Consider the following 18,131-nt stretch of genomic DNA (forward strand, 5'->3'; position numbering starts at 1 on the left):
AACGAAAGAAGAGTTTATTTTTTGAAATATTGCTGCATTACATCTGATGAACAGTAAAAAACCCTTAAGACTCCATAAAATTGCCAAATGTTTTGTTAAACATGCAATTTTTGATTTCTGTTAAGCAGACTAAAACTTGACTTCCGGTTATGGTTTGGAAATTATTCAACCGTTAAATTAACCACTCGAAAGTTACAGGTAAGGTTCCAGTTTTTGCGGACAACAAAACAGATTAACAAACAAGCAGACAGATTTAATTACAGGGGCATTATGAACCCAATATTTTCAAAAGTAATCCATATGTACCTGGTATTTGATCAACCTAATGTAATAAGGTTTTAAAAATCTCTGTTGTTGATATCGTTGACACTGTTTTTTTCCCGAAATGTTTAACGATCCAAAACAACAGATAAAGAGATCCCTCTTCTTTCATTATAATTGTTTAACCATACGATGTGAGGTGTGTGGTATTAATGTTATTGATATATTTTGACTATTATTCTTCATCATAAAGAACTCATCAAGAAACATATAAATTAAAACACCTATATAAAAAGCAGCATTGTTTATCGAGCATAAAAGCTTGACATAGTTTTTAATCATTTAAAGTTCACAAGATTTTCAAAGTTTATTTTTAGCAAACGAAAATACCCAGGTAATATGCTTTTGTCGTTAAATACCTACCATGATACAGTCAATTTCCCCCTAAACTATAAGTTCATCTGCTCACGAAAGGATCGTGGAAGAGATGTCTTTTCTGTTAGATGGGTGTGAAAGTCTTTTCGAATCTAAAGAATGTATTGGCATAAGGAGGGAAATTAATGATTTTTGGTTTGATTTGATATGTATGACAAAGCCATACAAACGTATACCTATTGGAAGTCATGGTGATGGTATACTCTTTAATGCTGGACAAAATGATGAAGTATTCCTTCTTGAAAACACAATAGTTTTGCAAAATGGCGAATCCAAACTCTCCGGGATTGTTAATTTCTTGGCAAAAGAAACCTACAGCTCTCCAGGATTTTGTCGTCTGCAACCCCTTCCTGGATTAAAATTTCAGAATAATATTTGTATGAAAGAAAGTGGAGTTAATTTCCTATCGAGTGAAAAGTTCATCAAAATGTGTTTAGAACTTTCAGGGAGAAATTCCAATGCAGAGGGTCCTTTTATTAAAACTGATGGTTTAAGACTGGCTTATGGTTTACCATTTAAATCTTGGCCAGAATGTGCCAAGGAATGGTTGCATCGAGAGAGACCGCGTTGCTGGCCCTCTGAAACTCTAGTGTCTAAAATAAAGGACACAGCTTGCTACTGTGAAGCCATAGCAAATGAGCAATCACCACGTCCTGGCCTGGAATGGAGAATTTCGTTTGCAGTTGTGGAGACTCTGTTGATTAGATCAATGGATAGTACGATTTTTAAGCTGTATCAGATCTTAAAGATTCTTGCCAGAGAAAAAATTAATACAGAGGCGGGATGCCAAAATATAATTTCGCCCTATGTGATCAGAAATACGCTGTACTGGGTATGCGAAAACGGGCTTCCAAATATTATCAGCGAAAGTAATTTTGAGTTTTGTCTGCACATCTTCATCAATCAGCTTGAGAAATGGATTAAAGACAATTTCTGTCCACATTATTTTGTTCCCAAAAGAAATATTTTCGAAGCTACTGTTTCGCCTAATGGTAAGGCTTGCCTTTTGGAATGTTTAACTGACATTAAAAGTAATATATTTTCAACTCTTTTAGAATTACCGTCATTTGAAAGACTAAAATTGGACTACGAAGAAGGAAATGTTATAACATTGCCTTCTCCTGAGGAAATTAAGCTTTATAAGGAAATTTCAGTATTCCACTACGCTTCCGGAATCTCCTACTGTGTCCTTCACAGCAAGTATGCTTTTGAAATTTTGGAAAATATGGAAACAATGTTTGCTGCAAACTTGCAGGAATTCTCGGAAATGCAAATATCATTTCTGAAAATTCTATATTATCCTCTTGCAAAAGCAACTGGTACCATTCTCTACAAAAGTGTTTTAAAATCGACCAATAACAAATCCATGTACTGTGGAATCAGATTAAGCAGAAATCTTTCAATACTCGGCATCAAAACTGACATCACTTCCGGACGTTTGTCACTATCAACGTTTCATTATCTTTGTGGACAATATGATTTATGCATTGAGTTAACGGACTCCGTTTTGAGAAAAATTAAACCTTTTGCTGTTTACAACAGAAAAGATTTTGGTATAATGCAAGGAAATGATCGTTTGAAAGCTTATTCCGAAGTTATACTTAATGCATCAATACCTCTGGACAAGAAAATGCACAGAGCATTTTGGACTGACTTTGAGGTCTTTAAGGAGGCACCTGTTATTCCGTCATGTTTATATTTAGAAAATGAGTTTTCTCCTGATCCTCCTGTAGCAATTTCCCTACCAGCATTAGTTTATGTCCATTTTCTCCGCTTTCTTTCGTTCCATGAGATGGAAAATGAAAGTGAAATGCATTCCAGCCTGTCAGATTTGCGGGTCTTATCTTATGATGAAGAACATGGAGGAAATTTATGCCTCGCCTTAAACATGTTTGGTATTTGTGAAATGATAAGTGGGAATATACCAATGGCTATTAAATACTTTGGTCAGTCTGCATTAAGTTCAAAACGGGCCAATAATTTATACCACGATAATATAGGGTTATGGAGAATTGCCCTTCTTCTGAACTCCCGAGTCAATATGTGTCGGTTATAAATTGAATAGTTGGGAAAATAGACGTTTCATTTAGCAGAAGACTCGTATATCTTTTGATTTGAATTCTATAAATATTTTTCTTAAGTTGTTGACGAAATTCTTAATCTGTCGTTTATTCATTTAAGCCAACTGGAGTGATGATTGATAAAATTGCGCATCAAGCAATTTCAAAAAATGCAGCAAATCTAGTGCCTGAAAGTAACTAGTGTTAGTGAAATGTTTATTATATTACCATTTCTTGTCTTATTTATTAGTACTAGTAAAATGCAAGTTTTTTTCTTCATGTGATATTAATTTTTTGATAAAAAATGTGTTGTTGAATGATTAATCTAATTTGTTTTCAAAGTGTAATGCAATGTATCGTGCTAATAAACAATGAATATAGGATATTTTTTGGACAATTTTTAAGACAGTATTTATAATTTTGAAATATTTCACAAAATGATAATAGTTCAATCCCCTTTTCAAATAAATCTCATTATCTTTCAATTGCCTTTCTTATCAACAATCCACAAATACGAAAATGAAATCATTATAGATAAGTTTAATTAAATTGATAAATTTTTAACACATATAAGAATGAGAATGAATACAATATCTTTTTAATTAAAGTGCAGAAACATATATGGATCGATTTTAATTATCTATGTCACGATTTTCCCGTAAAGTAAAATGGAGAAAGTAACATTGAATTGTAAATCTCCCAGAAGGAAGTTTCAGCTCTCCAAGAATTTGTCGTCCGTATAGTCTGCACCTCTACTTGGATTAACATTTAAGAATGATATAATTATTCCTATTAAAGGAAACACTCTCAAAATATTTGTTAAAAAAAGTTTATAAACTTCTGTCTTCAATTTTCAAGGTTTGTTTTTTTTTTTTTAAAGATTTTTTTTATCAGGACAAATGGTATTAGTCTAGATTAAATGTTACCGTTCAAAGCACGGCCATAATGTGCCAAGGAATGGTTGATCCGGAAGAGACCACGTTAAGGGTTCTCTGCATCTCGTCAGAAATAATTTTAAAGAAAACAGCTTATAATTATATTGTGAACCCATGGTTTATGATCGTTTAGATCTACAACATCCTGGTATGGATTGGCGAATATATTTTTCAGTTGCACCTGATAGAGACTCGGTTGATTAAAAAAAATCAGATTTCTCCACATAAAAAAAATATAAGTTCATGCTTTGTGATCCGAAGTACTATAGACCTGTATTGGGTTTGTGAAAACGGGCTTCCAAACATTATTAGCAAGGATGAAATCGAACTTAATCTGTTAATTTCCAAAAGCAAAGTTGAAAAATTGTGTTAAAGACGATTTCTGTAATTCGTTCATAAAAGAAGTGTTTTCAAAGCTTGTGTTTTCTCTCGTAAAGGTTGTTTTTTGAAATGGTTCGGTGATACAAAAAAATGTAAAGAGCATGTTTGTGCAACTTTGAGATCTTTTTTAAAGAAGGCATCAGTTATGGCATCACATTTATATTGATAAAAATCAATTTCACCTTTATACCACAAAAGATTTCTTTTTCCTAGCACTTGAAGTAAAAAATGAATGAGAAAAACATTCTGCGTTTGGAGATTTGTGAGCTATATCATATATGATGAATACACAGGAGATTCATTATTCGCCTTTTACATAGTTCGTATATGTTAAAACGTGGCAAAATTCCAATGGTTGATAGATACCTTTGAGAATCTGGTATTTTAAAGCAAAGAAAAAATCGCTTATTTGATGAGTATTGTGTAGATGCTGAAGCTGTGGGAGTCATTTCACCAATTTTTTTTTTTTAAGTTTTGTATTTGTTACTCCTAATATTGTGATTTCTCTTAAAATACTTTTCCATCGTAAGAGCACAAAAAGCAAAGTCTGTGTAAGTTTTAAATGGCAACAAATTAAGACAGTGTACATAAAAATATTCCTAAACAGTAATGATATAAAAGCATCTTTTAGATTTTAATGCACAATGTCTGAACAATTGGGCATCAGACAGATATCATTAACAAGCTGACATTTTCTAACCAACAAGATGTTGTCCATGTCCATGAAGGTGAGCATTAGCAACCAGTGTCTGAAATAATAATTAATATTAAATAATAACAGAGACATAAGATATACTAGTATATGATTAATATCTCATGCTGTATTTTCAATCATTTTTGCGAAAATGAACATAACACATGATTATAATTCATTTATTAATTCATCTTTTTGCAGTTTTCCATTTTAAATGTTAATTTCGGCATTCTATGGATTTAGAAGCAAAACTGCATCATTTAGGGATACATTAAATGTATTTGTAAGCCATTAAACTGAATTTTTAGAATCTTCGGGCATTAAGAATACAACAATAAAATCTGTTTTTTATACAATTAACAAATTAGATGAAAACTGATTACCAACCTGGTGCCAAAATGAGAAGAAATCAGCTTTGCTTACTGTGCCGTCACCTGTGAAATTATAATGAAACAGATTTTTTTTTATTTGAGCAGTGATTTAGGTGTAAGGAAAAAGAATTTTTTAGTTAAAAAAAGAATAATTGTTTGGAAGGATAGAAGTTTTAAAGGCGTTTTTTAAAAAGATTTATGCAAAAATTGAAGAATATATATTCTGGTTCCCATTCCATATGGTTAAGATAATTACAATATTGCTCAACATAAATTATGAGGAGATACAACATGAATTACTCAAAATGTGAAATCAATATATTCAGATCCCCCATTCATCTTCTGGATCGATGTCTATTTCTTTCTGAATAAAGCCTCTGCACTTCTATCAATTATGTGGTTATATGACTAAGTCCAATCTTGTTAAAATAGCTCTTCCATTCGCTCCCCGATGTTCCTCGCGACATAAAACAAATCGGGGAATAAATGGAATATCTGATTTTAATAACATGAATAAGACGGTTCCAAATCTAATTCGTCAACATTTCACAATGTTACTACCATCCATATCCATTTTGGCGTAAAGAGCGTCAAAATCTGCAAGTCTCAGATGATGGTCACCGTTGGCATCGTAGATATCATAGAGCGCATGCGCATAACTTAGCAGATCTGGAGCTTGCGACCCGATGAAGGTAGTGTACTCATGACGAGTTATTTGTCCATCCCCTGAAATGTCATTAATTATCTGAGATTATATGACTACCGCTGAATGGTTAAATTTTAGTTGTTATTTCAAACAAAAGCATCTATTAATGTAAATCTTTGTTAAAAATCAACAGTATATAGCAATTTATATTTGATGAAATAATATAATAGAATTTGCTCGACTTACTGTTGGTATCGTAGTGAGCAAATACGTCATGAAGTTCCACCATTGAGAAGACGTCATTGTTGTCATAGTTACTAGCTGTCCAGAGTTCCTGTATATGCTGCTGATATTGAGGTTCCGTTAACTCACTATGCCCATGTCCGTGATTCTGACTGTACGTGGAATCAAAATCTACATTTAAGGACATACGCTACATAGTTTTAACTTTATTGTATTTTCCCCTGGAGTTGAAGAGTTCAAATACTTGAAGGAACTGTGTGCTACATATTTTATTGTCTATATAAGTATGCTGTTGTACACTTGCTTTGAATCAAGTTTGGATAAATAAAACGTCGGGAATGTTTTTGCTTAGTAATTTCTATAAATTTTTCTTTAACTTTTACAATTTTCATTAGTTGATATCTTTTCAAAACCCCTGGTAATGCATGCTGATTTTTTATCTACGGAAATTTGATGGCGCTGAAATCTAAATTAGAAATATCCTGAAAAATTTTCAGTAGATAAGGTATGTTGCCTAAGTCCTTAATTGTTGTTGACGATTAAGAAATCGGTTTCACAGTCAAAAGATTTATTCATGAAATTAATTTGCAGTATCTTAATTTGCTTTTAAAATCGGTGACAGTTACAAAAGCTACGACCTTAACTTAGAGAACATCTTAGATAAGATTGGATCATCACTGATATCGTTTTACTTGACATACTTTGCCCATTATATGTTAGTACTATTTGAGGCTGCTTTTAAATGAAATCATTCGGCTCACCTCGGCTGACTATAGTACCTACATGTACATCATTAATTCAAATTTTGATGTAATCGGCTGAGGTGTGCCGGATGAAATAATAAAACAATTCAGTATGACTATCTATCTTTGATAATAATTATGTTGAATTGCAGACATTCACATTCACAACTACAATAGTACATGTAATATTTGATATGTGAAATTGATAGACATTTACAAAGAAAGTCCCTTTTTATATATATTAAAGAAATTTTTTATTGAGTTTAATATGCTAACATAAATGAATGTTGAATAAAAGTATTTGCAGCTGATGCAAAATAGAGGTATAATTTTTCAGACGGTTGATTTAAAAGCTTGACGTACCTGAAAACAGTCGCGCGTGTCACAAGAACCAACAGCACGATAGAATTCATGGTCATATGTGATGTTTCTCATTAGACTTGTCATAAATACCGATAAAACGTGAGAAGGTTTTACAGTCTTTGGTATATTCTTGACTCCTATATCAGCTAGATCAGCCTTTGATCAGTAAATTTTGAAAATTGAGTAAATATTTCCATCAGCATAGAAGAAGACACAGGGAGTTGCTTTTGGGATGGGAATGAAAATATTTCAGAGACTTGAGGTCTGATTGTCACCGGTAGGTTCATGGCGAAGCCTTGGTTATTGACAGGGGGCAAAGTCTCTGGGAGTCATACATTGAAATAACGAAGAGTATATTCAAGCTCAAATGTCCATTTAAACAAAAAATACACGAACTTCTAAAGCATCAGAGGTGGGATCAGGTGCTATGGAGGAGTGAGCATCCTCTACCGACCGATCTCACCCACTGTGAACTCTTTGTCATGATTGAAAAAAAAAACAAAAACGGAAAAATCCATATGCAAATCAGTGTGTAAACTAGAGGTACCGTGAGCATTGAGCTCACTAAATAATATCCATGCCTACATATGATTATAATGATTGATTGATTGTATGTTGTTTTACGTCCCATTTGAAATCTTTTTGACTCATTTAGAGACGTCACTAAATCTGGACGAAGGACTTCAAATTTTGACCTTTACTTGGCACTCAGTTTCTTTCAGCAGTGACAGATCTTTAACGTGCCAACGTCTGCCGTGGCTTTGGGCCTCAGTTTTTAATGCATTTAATGTATCCTCTGAAGGGTCCCTAATTTTCACTTCAAAGTGCCGAGTACATGGCTAAAGAACCTTGATACTCATTATTGTTATGGAATAAAAATGATTATAATGGCAAAGTCCATGCCTTACTCTAGGATACACGAAATAAATGTCTGATCAAAAAGTTAAATAGGAGGTACACAGTGGCATTTTCTAATAAAGATTTAGGTGTATAAGAGAAGTTGCAGATAGAGATGTGTACCCTACAATGTTATAGAAAGAATATCAGTGTTTTGATTTGGGAAACCCAGAATATGTGTCTGATCAAAATGTAAAATAGGAGGTTAGAACGGCACATGAAACAAGATTCTGTGAAAGTACTATTATCATTCAATAGCATTCATTGATATAAGAATACTTGCGCGAATCCCCAACATTACCCCCCCCCCTACTTTTCAAGCAAGGGGGGGGGGGTATTGTATGAAAAACGTCCATCAACATTTGACTTAATTGTTGTATACATGTATTTGCCGACAGCATTGTATTGTAGCTTGCGTCCAAGGGTGACAACCCTATAAGAGGAGTTTTGGATAGGAAATGGGCATCCCAAGGCGTAATAGAAGGACGGACAGACATCACGATCTTTTCAAGCTGTGGGGGTATAATAACGCATCAGATCCACTTAGTTTTATACATTAAATAACCTATGTTTTGCTTTGGAATATTTGGGGAACCCGTAATGAGTGTCAGATCAAAACTTTTATAGGGGTGCACAATGTCATAATTTAGTGGAAAAAACTGTGCAATTATCATTAAATTCCATTCAAATGTAGAGGAGGAGTTGCAGATAGAAAAAAAAATGGCAGTGCATGTGCATGTTTTGCAATTGGAAACCCAAAATAGGTGCCCGATCAAAAAATAAAACAGGAGGTGCACAAGTTACTATATATCAATCACTATAACAAAGATTGTGTGAAAGACTCATTAAATTTCATTTAAAAAAATCTTTATATTGTTGTGATTTTTCATTGCTATTTGATATCGTTAGAGCACAAAAAGGCAATGTTCAGGTAAGTTTACAACGATCGTTTAACAAAATGTGCATTAAGGTTTCGTCAAAGGTCAACATTTCCAAAAATTTATTTTTACAATAGCCCCAAAACTATGTGAGGTATAAAGTTGAAACTTTTACAGTTTATGATTTTTTTTTATTGATGAACAGATATCATTTGATAAAAAAAAATACTTGGAATAATACTAATTGAGAAAAATTCTTCTTAAAAATGCACATATTTTCAAAAAAATACACCTAATTAATTCCATGCTCTTCGTGAAAACTATCATTGCAGAAACAAAATATGTTTATCAATGAAGGGCAAGTTGGACTTGGATAACCTCTGGAAAGTTGTTTTCCCTGTTTATTTTGTCCAAATGTTAAGACTTGAACGTGAAAGTACATTGTAAATGGCGGATTCTATAGGGGTCTTGTCTTTATACATGTCATGCTTTCAATAACAGCCTTTCAGAGACCATTTGCCTCCAACTTGCCCTTCAATGATAAACATATATCATTTATACAATGTTGGTTTTCAAAAAAGGACAGAATGAAGCAGGTGCATTTTTCTTTAAATATGCACATTTTCTGATACAATTTTTCTCAAAATTTTTTTTTAAAATATTTGTTATCAAGTGATACTTCCTATCTATTAATCAATGATATATTCATAAAAAGTAAACATTTTGACTTTATACCACATATAGCTTTGGAGCTATTGTAAAATATTTTTTTAAACATGTTGACCTTTGATGAAACCTTAAAATAGATATCAATAATACAAAACCAACTTTTAGATTTTAATGTACAATGCTTGAACAATTATTGGGCAACAGAAAGATAATCATTAACAAGCTGACGATTTCTAACCAACAAGATGTTGACCATGTCCGTGGAGGTGAGCATGAGCGACCAATGTCTGAAATAATAAATAATATTAAATAATGAGAGAGATATAAGATATACTAGTACATAATTAATATCTAATGCTGTACATGTTCGAGCTTTTCAATTATTTTTGCGAAAATACACATTGACACATATGTTTATAATTCATTTAAGGATACTTCTTTTTGCAGTTTTCTTTTTTTTTAATGACAAATTTCGACATTCTATTGTAAACATCCCCTCTCTATGGATTTAGAAGCAGAGCTGCATCAACTGGGATACATGAAATGTATTTGTAAGCCATTCAACTAGATATTTAGAATCTTTGAGCATTAGGAATACAACAGTGAAATCTGTTGTATTCTACAATTAACAAAATAATAAAAACTAATTACCAACCTGGTGCCAAAATGCGAAGAAATCAGCCTTGCTTACCGTACCATCACCTGTGAAATTCGACGAAACAAAAATTTCAATGTGAGCAGTTTTTTACGTGCAAGATAAAAGAATGTTATACTGAAAAAAAGAAATGGAATATTTAGAAGATAATACATGTATGTTTTAATGAAAATCAAATGTACACATGTAGTTATTTTTAAGATTTCAATGGCAAAAAATAAAAAGATTGCATTCTGTTTTCTCTTCCATTAATTCAGATAATCACAATATTTTTACTTGACATAAAGTTCATGAGGAATCACAATGTGAATTTACATGAATACGCATGCAACATATTCATAGCAGTAACAATTGTACCTTTACTATTATTTTATCAAATGTAAATACATGTACATGCTTTAAGATATAAAATCCAACCTTTCAGAATTTAACCACAGTATACAAATATAGAGAAAACTCCAAAACCCCAGACCAACGAAAATGGCGCAAACTATTTCTGAATAAAGACACTTTACTTCATTAAATCAAATATGTGGTGGCATGTCTAGATCCTATCTTAATGAAATTAGATCTTCCATTCGCTCCCCAATGTTCCTCGTAACATACAAACAACTCGAGGAGCAAATGGAGGATCTGATTTTACTTAGAATGATCTAAATCTATTTCATCAACATGTTAGTACCATCCATATCCATTTTGGCGTAAAGAGCGTCTAAATCTTCACGTCTTAGATGATGGTCACCGTTGGCATCGTAGATATCATACAGCGCATGCGCATAACTTAGCAGTTCTGGAGCTTGAGACCCGACGAAGGAAGTGTACTCATGACGACTTATTTGTCCATCTTCTGAAATGTCGTAAATTGTGTCAGATTCTTAGACTACTGCTAAATGGTTCTTTCAAACAAAAGATTCTATGAATCGACAATTTTGTTCAAACAACTATATAGCAATTTGCACGTGATGATATGATGTACATGTAATAAAATTTGTTTGACTTACTATTGAAATCGTAGTACGCAAATGCATCATGTAGTTCCGCCAATGAGAAGACGTCATTATTATCATAGTTATTAACGGTCCAAAGTTCCTGTATATGCTGCTGATACTGAGCTTCCGTCCATTCACTATGTCCATGTCCATGGTTTTGACTGTAGGTATACACAAAATACCCATGGTATACATTTTTCTGTACAGGTTTATACTAGCAGTAATGTTTTTTGGCGACGTTTACAGTACATATATCTACCTCTCTAATAAAATACATGTATAGATAAAATGTATTTTATTTTCTAAAGACTACATGAATATTATTTTTTTTTAAAAACTATATTTTTTAGGTAATTCCACCCTCCTATGATGTCATAGGTTTTTGCAAAACTGAAAATAGTTTAAATTCATACATAAAAGTACAATGTCTTTTGGAAGAATGCTTTACAATAGGTGTAATGATAAATATTATTAATTAAAAGAATTTTAAAAAATAAATATTTTTTTTTATTTAATTACATATTTTAGTAATATACACAGAAAATTTCAGATAAATGTATGCATAAATAAACAAATTATGTGGTTTTATGCCATGTATTGTATCATCTTACGGCGCATGGATTATAACGTCAAAGTGTCTAAAACAGCGTCACGTTTTATCTTTGCTGAAAATGAAGTTGGATGAGTCCGACTGAAATTTAGAAATTTCATTGATACACATTCTTAAGTCTCCATTAACAGCCGAAGAACCAATTGGCACCCTAATGCGATCTTCTGAAGATTTATCAGTAAGTTACGGACAATATTCTCACCATCATTTAACTAATAGAAAATCTCATATCGGCGGTCTACTGTGACAGCGTCTTTTGCTATTACATTAGGAATTTGTCCGTATGTTTTGTACTCCCCTGGGACTCGATCAAAAAGAGTTCGCTAAGAAAACTCCTATTTCATTTGTATACTTAAGATATGGTGATATTTATATAATCCTTTTTCTTCTATGGTCATTTCAAGTCTCTAAAGGTGTCATTACAACATTAAATTAAAACGGAACTGCTCTCCGGTGCGCCGTAACGTCATAAAACGTCGCCATTTTTCGCGTGTTGTGTTTACCACTTTCCCATTTCGAATGCTTGAGAAAATGCCAAAAATTAACCAAATACCTTAAAATTTTTGCGAAGACTACAAAATTGATTTTTTAATTGAATAAGGATAATTTTAATCCAAATCTTATGTATTTAAAACTTTTATTTTGAATTCAAACTTGTATATTCTTTAATAAAACCTTGGTTTATTTGTCCGTGCGCTGTAGGACAATACCCCGTGCACATTCAAGCATAATAAAATCTTTATTTTTGCATATATTTTATCAAAAAAATTATCATGCACTTAAATATGATAAATAAACATTTACTGAAATTTTCAGCTTAGTGCGCCCATTACTTTTCGAGAAAAACGCTTTGTCCACGATTTTACGGGACAACCCTCGTATTTATCGTAAATTATTCAATCTTTTAAAAATGTTGACACGGGCAATAACTCCTTCTAAGGTCTTTCATTCGGGCATAAGCTTTGTTGTACTTCCAGTGTAAAATAGGTTCCCTGATATTCACAATTTAAAAATATCTTTTAAGTAGGAAGTATTTAAACATTCAGCATCAGAATTGTGCATTTTAGGCAGGTCTTACATATTTTTCATAATGCTGCTAACAAAAACTGTGCGAGTTTTTTATGTTGACATACACTTCTGTTTATTTATGTTTCACATCTTAAATACTAGTAATATGTTGACCTATACATTTTTTGCAATGACTGGAAAATTTTAAGTATATTGAATTAAATAAATGCAGTTTTTGTACTTTGAACGATTAAAATTGTGAGGGTGGAAACACCTTAAATACGTATTTTAAAAAAATTCCAAAAAAGTTGCAGTATCTTAATTTGCTTTGAAACCGGTGACAGTTACAAAAGCTATGACGGTCACCTTAACTCAGCGAATCCCTTAGATAAGATTGGTCATTATTGAAAATGTTGTACTTGGCATACTTTGTCCATTAAACGTGTCAGTATTATAATTAAGTCTGATTAATTTGTGATAGACCTGAAATAGGGACTTTAATTTCTGACCACTTCTTTTATTATCATATTAGTACAAGGTTCATACTCTTCATAAGTGCCTTACGTCAACAGTTACCGTATATTATTTATTGAAATAAAACAATTTAGTATGACCATCTCTTCTATCTTGATGATGATTATGTTGAATTGCAGACATTCTTATTCCCGGCTTCATGTAACATTTGTTATGTGAAAATAATGGATATTTACAAAGAAAATTGACCATTGATATCTATAATAAAGAAATCTTTTTCTTGAGATTAATATGCTAACATACATGTATGTTGATTTAAAATATTTTGTAGCTGATGCAAAAAGAAATAGATTCTTTCAGACTGATCTTTTAAAAGGTTGACGTACCTGAAACCAGTCGCGCTTGTCATAAGAACCAACAGTACGATAGAATGCATGGTCATATGTGGTGTTTCACATGCATTAGACTTGTCATAAATACCGATAAAAAGTTTTTGCAGTCCATAGTATTCTTGACTCTTATATCAGATAAGCAGACATTTGAAAGCATAAATATTTCTTTCAGCATAGAAGAAGAAACAGGGAGTTGGATCTGAGGTGAAGGGATGACACTTTATCCTAGACCTGAGGTCTGAGGGCCCCCAGTTGGTCCATGGTAAAGTCTTGGTTAGAGTTAGGGGACAAAGCCTGCGGAAGTGAAACTTTGAGATGACGAAGAATATTCAAACTCAAATGTCCATTCAAACGATACCAAGCAGGAACAAAATACACGAACCTCTAAAGCATCAGAGGTGGGATCAGGTGCCATGAAGATGTAAGCATCCCAAGCCGAAAAAAACCCGGAAAATCCGTAGACAAAGCGGTGTGTAAACTAGAGGTACATGTACCTTGAGCAATTAGCTCACTAAATGACATCCCCGCCTACATATGATTATAATGATTAATTGATTGTATGTTGTATTACGTCCCATTCAAAAATTTCATAATCATATAGAGACGACACCGAATACAGATGAAGGACTTCAGATTTTGACCTTTACTTGGCAATCGGGGCCTATGTTAAGTGACATATCTTTATCGCACCAACATGACACGGGACCTCGGTTTTTAATGTCTCCTCCAAAGGACCCGCAATTTACACTTTAAAGAGCTGAGTGAAGGCGAAGGAATCGTTGCTGCCCGTTTTTTTTTTGAAATAAAAAATAATTACAAGGATAATAGCAAATTTAAGTGGTCAAAGAAAAGTTGCAGATAAGAGATATGCAACCTACAATATAATAGAAAAAAATGTCAGTGTTTTGATATGGGAAACCTTAAATATAAGTCAGATCAAAAAGTAAATAGGAGATCCCAATAACATATGTAACAAGAGTCTGTGAAAATCTCATTAAATTTCATTCAGTGGTATAAGAAGACTTGCAAATCCCCTCCTCCATTTTTCAAGCAGGGGTGGGTGGGTATAATAATTGCCTTACAAATAGTAACTATGAAAAACGTCCATCAACATTTGACTTAATTGTTGCATATGTATTTGCTGACAAGATCATTGTATTGACTTTAGAGTTTGCAAAATGACTTTAAAAGAGACTTTGATATTTATGCTTTTTTAGATGACCATTAACTTCGAAAACATTTTTTATATTCCTATGGTGATAATCGCCTCGTTCTTCTTTAAACATCGGGAACGATACCATCTGACGTTCTAGAAAGTTCAGTTAATATTTATAAGTTAAAAAAAAATATTTTTTTTATCAATTATGTTTTTATCGAATTATTTATTAATTGTTCATTTAATTCATTTATCAAACCATTGCTTGTCATCATTTTCATTGAATGCCAGTAACATAAATCCGTTCCCCCTTCTCTCTTTTTTGCTATTTCACGACTGTTTATCGAAAATTAAAGTAGTCTTTAATAATTAGTATGCCAATGGAATCTGAATATAGTATGCGGACAAAATATCACACCTAGTGAAATATCAGAGGATTAAGTTTGAACTCTGGTGCAGGCGTTTCAGGCTTTAATTTCAAAGTTAATTAATTTTTAAGTACAGATCTTATTTTTCATTATATTTGAAAAAAAGACTTGTGTCGCAAAATGCTACACTTTCACATTATCAAATGTTGTGACCATTGTGATTTCTTTTATCATTGGGTGAGGTTTCATAAGGTCGGATTTGCGCATTTAAATCAACACACAAAGTATAAAGATAAGATTTCTATACTGAGGTCCATTTTTCACTTTCAATTACAGCCTAACAGAATGGAACGTATTGTTTTCCTTTGTGCCATTTTGGAGTAGCCTTCTCAGCCCAGTACGTTAATAGCACTTTACAATTAATGTGCAGAGATTCATGACTTAAAATAATATGAACACCTACCTTTTCATTGGCTGTCAAGTACTTCAGGGTTTCCTCGACAACATTAAGCTTTCTTTATTACTTGGGTTGTTGTGCAAAAGTACTTGATTGAGGCGTGAAATTGGGCTTGGAGCCTATAGGAACTTTATCGTAACACAACAAAACTAACTTATTTAATTTCTATGGCTTCCATTGAAATGTTATAGATAACTTTGTAATTATAACGCACTTGCATGAATGCATGCGCAGATTTCATATCAATCTTAATCCTTAATAAAAATTTTATGCATCTTATAAATTTAACATTTGTGAAATAACCCTGCTTAAGGACTTTTATTTGTTGTTTAACTTTTTTTTACAGGATAGATTTTCGCCCTTACAACCAGTCTGCTCTGGCTCTTTTCCATGAATCAGATACTAACAACGATGGAGTCTTCTCTCGCCAGGAATTGGACAAAGAATTTCTCAAATATGACATCAACGGTAAGAATTCATTTTCACCATTTATTCATCAAGTCACAACTTCTAGATCAAAGTACAATATGCTGGAATGGTATCAATAATTTCACACCAATTGACTTATAATCACAATAGTAAAAAGCTGTTAAAAGTAAGCTTGTATAATAGAAAATGCAATATTTGTTTGGGTACTCCATGTGAAATTTACAATAAAAATTCATGGAACTTCTAGAATGAGGTAAAAATTCCATAATTATGGAACAATAGTGTCCCAACACATACACAATTTCACGGGATTTTTGTATGTCAAATGTTTTTTTTTTCAGTTACACTGAGGTCGAAAAAACGTCGTTTTCGAGGTTGCACCGCCTGGACATACCATTGCTTAAAAAACATTACTAATTTATTAAAAAAATAAAATTCATGATTTGTGATTTGTTCCATAGACAGAAAAGATGACGCTAACTAGATATTTCAAAATTCATTCATATACCTAAAGCGGTTTTAATTTTATGGCGCTAGTCCACGAACTTTTTGATGCCACCTCGTATACATATAAATGTACATGTATATCAATTTTTTTAAAACTGTTTACACGAACTTTCTTGTCATATTTTTTCAGGCGATGGTCGTGTTTCCCGCCACGAGTACACGGAGTATGTTACATTAAACACCCCAACATATCACCAGTTCTCGCGCGCTGTATGATGATTACGACGTTTCCGGTGACCATCATCTAGACAAACACGATTATGACATATACTACGCTAAAGTAGATGCCGATGGTAAACATATTTTATTTCATTTGTAAAGTTATTCATTTTTTGATTGTTTTGGAAGAAAATGTAGTCATACAGTTGATACATAATGATACTTCTCAGGGGATGGCTCAGTGACAGAGGTTGAGTTTGTTAACTACTGGGTTGACGTAAGTTTTAAAGAGAGAGAGAGAGAGAGGCAATTATTATAATAACAAAAATCATTTAATAGTCTTATTATGAGATAAATTTAAAGCAGTTCCATGTAATGTCAATAAAATATACTTGTATTATATCGTTCTTTTTTTAGGGTAATGGAGTTACGGGAAAGGTTGCTCTGTAGCGTCTTTCTTTGATTAGTTATCCCTATTCTTTGCTTAATACCAGAACAACAATTTACATTTTACACCATACTTACATTTCTACAAAGACAGATATATAGTATTTTTATTTTGTGTGTCATTTACCATTAAGGACATACGCAACGTACCTTGCCTACTAATAAAATTTCAAGATATTCCTAAATTAAGATTATAGTGTCATCAGATGTTCATAGACAAAAAATCAGCATGCATTACCACTTTTACCAGGGTTTTCGAAAGATATCAATTGATGAAAATTCTTAAATAAATCGAAGAAAAATACATTAAAAATACTAGAAACATATATTCTGCATGTTTCTTTTATCAAAAAATGGTTTAGAAGAAGTGTACAACATCATATAGAAACATTAAAATATAGCACACAATTCCTTCAAGAATTGGAACTCTTTAACTCCATGGAAAAAAGACAAAAATGTTCAAGATATATTGCGTATGACCTTAATAAAGTTTCAAAATTTTGCCAAATTATAAAAAAAAATTATTTTTCCCTAAAATTTATTTCTGTTGCAAACGTGTAGAAAATTTGCTTGTGTATTTTCAAATCAGCAGAATGTTTCTTTAAGAAAAGATATTCTTCTTGCAGCTGTTCATAAGAACTGAACACCTACATGGTTCTCATCTTGGATAAAAGCAACATCATTTGACCAGCAAGAAAAAAATACTGTAAAAGGAAAACACATTTAAAAATTCTATTTATATAAAAATTCTAAATAAAGATTATCTTATCTAGGGTTAGAATGCCTATAAAATCCATAGACATGACGTGATCTTCCAAAGTAGTGTCTTATACAATATGTTGAAGGCAGCTTTTATTCTCTGGGGAGTAGGTTTAGCCCTCGCACAGTAAGTTGACTGATTGAC

The 18,131-nt window shown here is 32.4% G+C and overlaps 3 protein-coding genes and 1 pseudogene across 4 annotated transcripts in view; 2 read left to right on the top strand and 2 right to left on the bottom strand.

Annotated features, from left to right (window-relative positions):
• Window positions 1-748: 748 nt before the first annotated feature.
• On the top strand, window positions 749-2,752 carry LOC134258265 (uncharacterized). Its single transcript, XM_062740795.1, has one exon. The coding sequence runs from the start codon at window positions 749-751 to the stop codon at window positions 2,750-2,752; it is 2,004 nt and encodes a 667-aa protein (XP_062596779.1).
• Window positions 2,753-4,706: 1,954 nt separating this feature from the next.
• Window positions 4,707-13,764, bottom strand: LOC134258262 (uncharacterized). 2 transcript variants are annotated; one of them, XM_062740793.1, is made up of 5 exons: window positions 13,699-13,764; window positions 6,030-6,178; window positions 5,699-5,863; window positions 5,154-5,200; window positions 4,707-4,821 (listed from the first exon to the last, which is right to left on the bottom strand). In XM_062740793.1, exons 1-5 carry the CDS (start codon window positions 13,752-13,754, stop codon window positions 4,768-4,770), a joined length of 471 nt encoding a protein of 156 aa, XP_062596777.1. In that variant the 5' UTR covers window positions 13,755-13,764; the 3' UTR covers window positions 4,707-4,767. The 2 variants fall into 2 exon arrangements, with proteins under 2 accessions (XP_062596777.1, XP_062596776.1); XM_062740792.1 differs by lacking the exon at window positions 13,699-13,764 and adding an exon at window positions 7,133-7,239.
• Window positions 9,732-18,131, bottom strand: part of LOC134258261 (uncharacterized) — a 43,012-nt gene continuing 34,612 nt past the window's right edge. The window contains exons 2-5 of the mRNA XM_062740791.1: window positions 11,233-11,381; window positions 10,914-11,078; window positions 10,232-10,278; window positions 9,732-9,863 (exon numbers count right to left, since the gene is read on the bottom strand). Of these exons, the coding sequence (XP_062596775.1) occupies window positions 9,810-9,863; window positions 10,232-10,278; window positions 10,914-11,078; window positions 11,233-11,381 (415 nt within the window). The 3' untranslated portion in view covers window positions 9,732-9,809. The remainder of the gene's footprint in view (window positions 9,864-10,231; window positions 10,279-10,913; window positions 11,079-11,232; window positions 11,382-18,131) is intronic.
• LOC134258270 (uncharacterized) lies at window positions 15,501-17,910 on the top strand (annotated as a pseudogene).

Source organism: Saccostrea cucullata, unplaced genomic scaffold (assembly GCF_032062105.1).
Source record: "Saccostrea cucullata isolate Sc308-1 unplaced genomic scaffold, CSIRO_AGI_Scuc_v1 ctg1028, whole genome shotgun sequence".
In the NCBI taxonomy this organism is placed as follows: domain Eukaryota; kingdom Metazoa; phylum Mollusca; class Bivalvia; order Ostreida; family Ostreidae; genus Saccostrea; species Saccostrea cuccullata.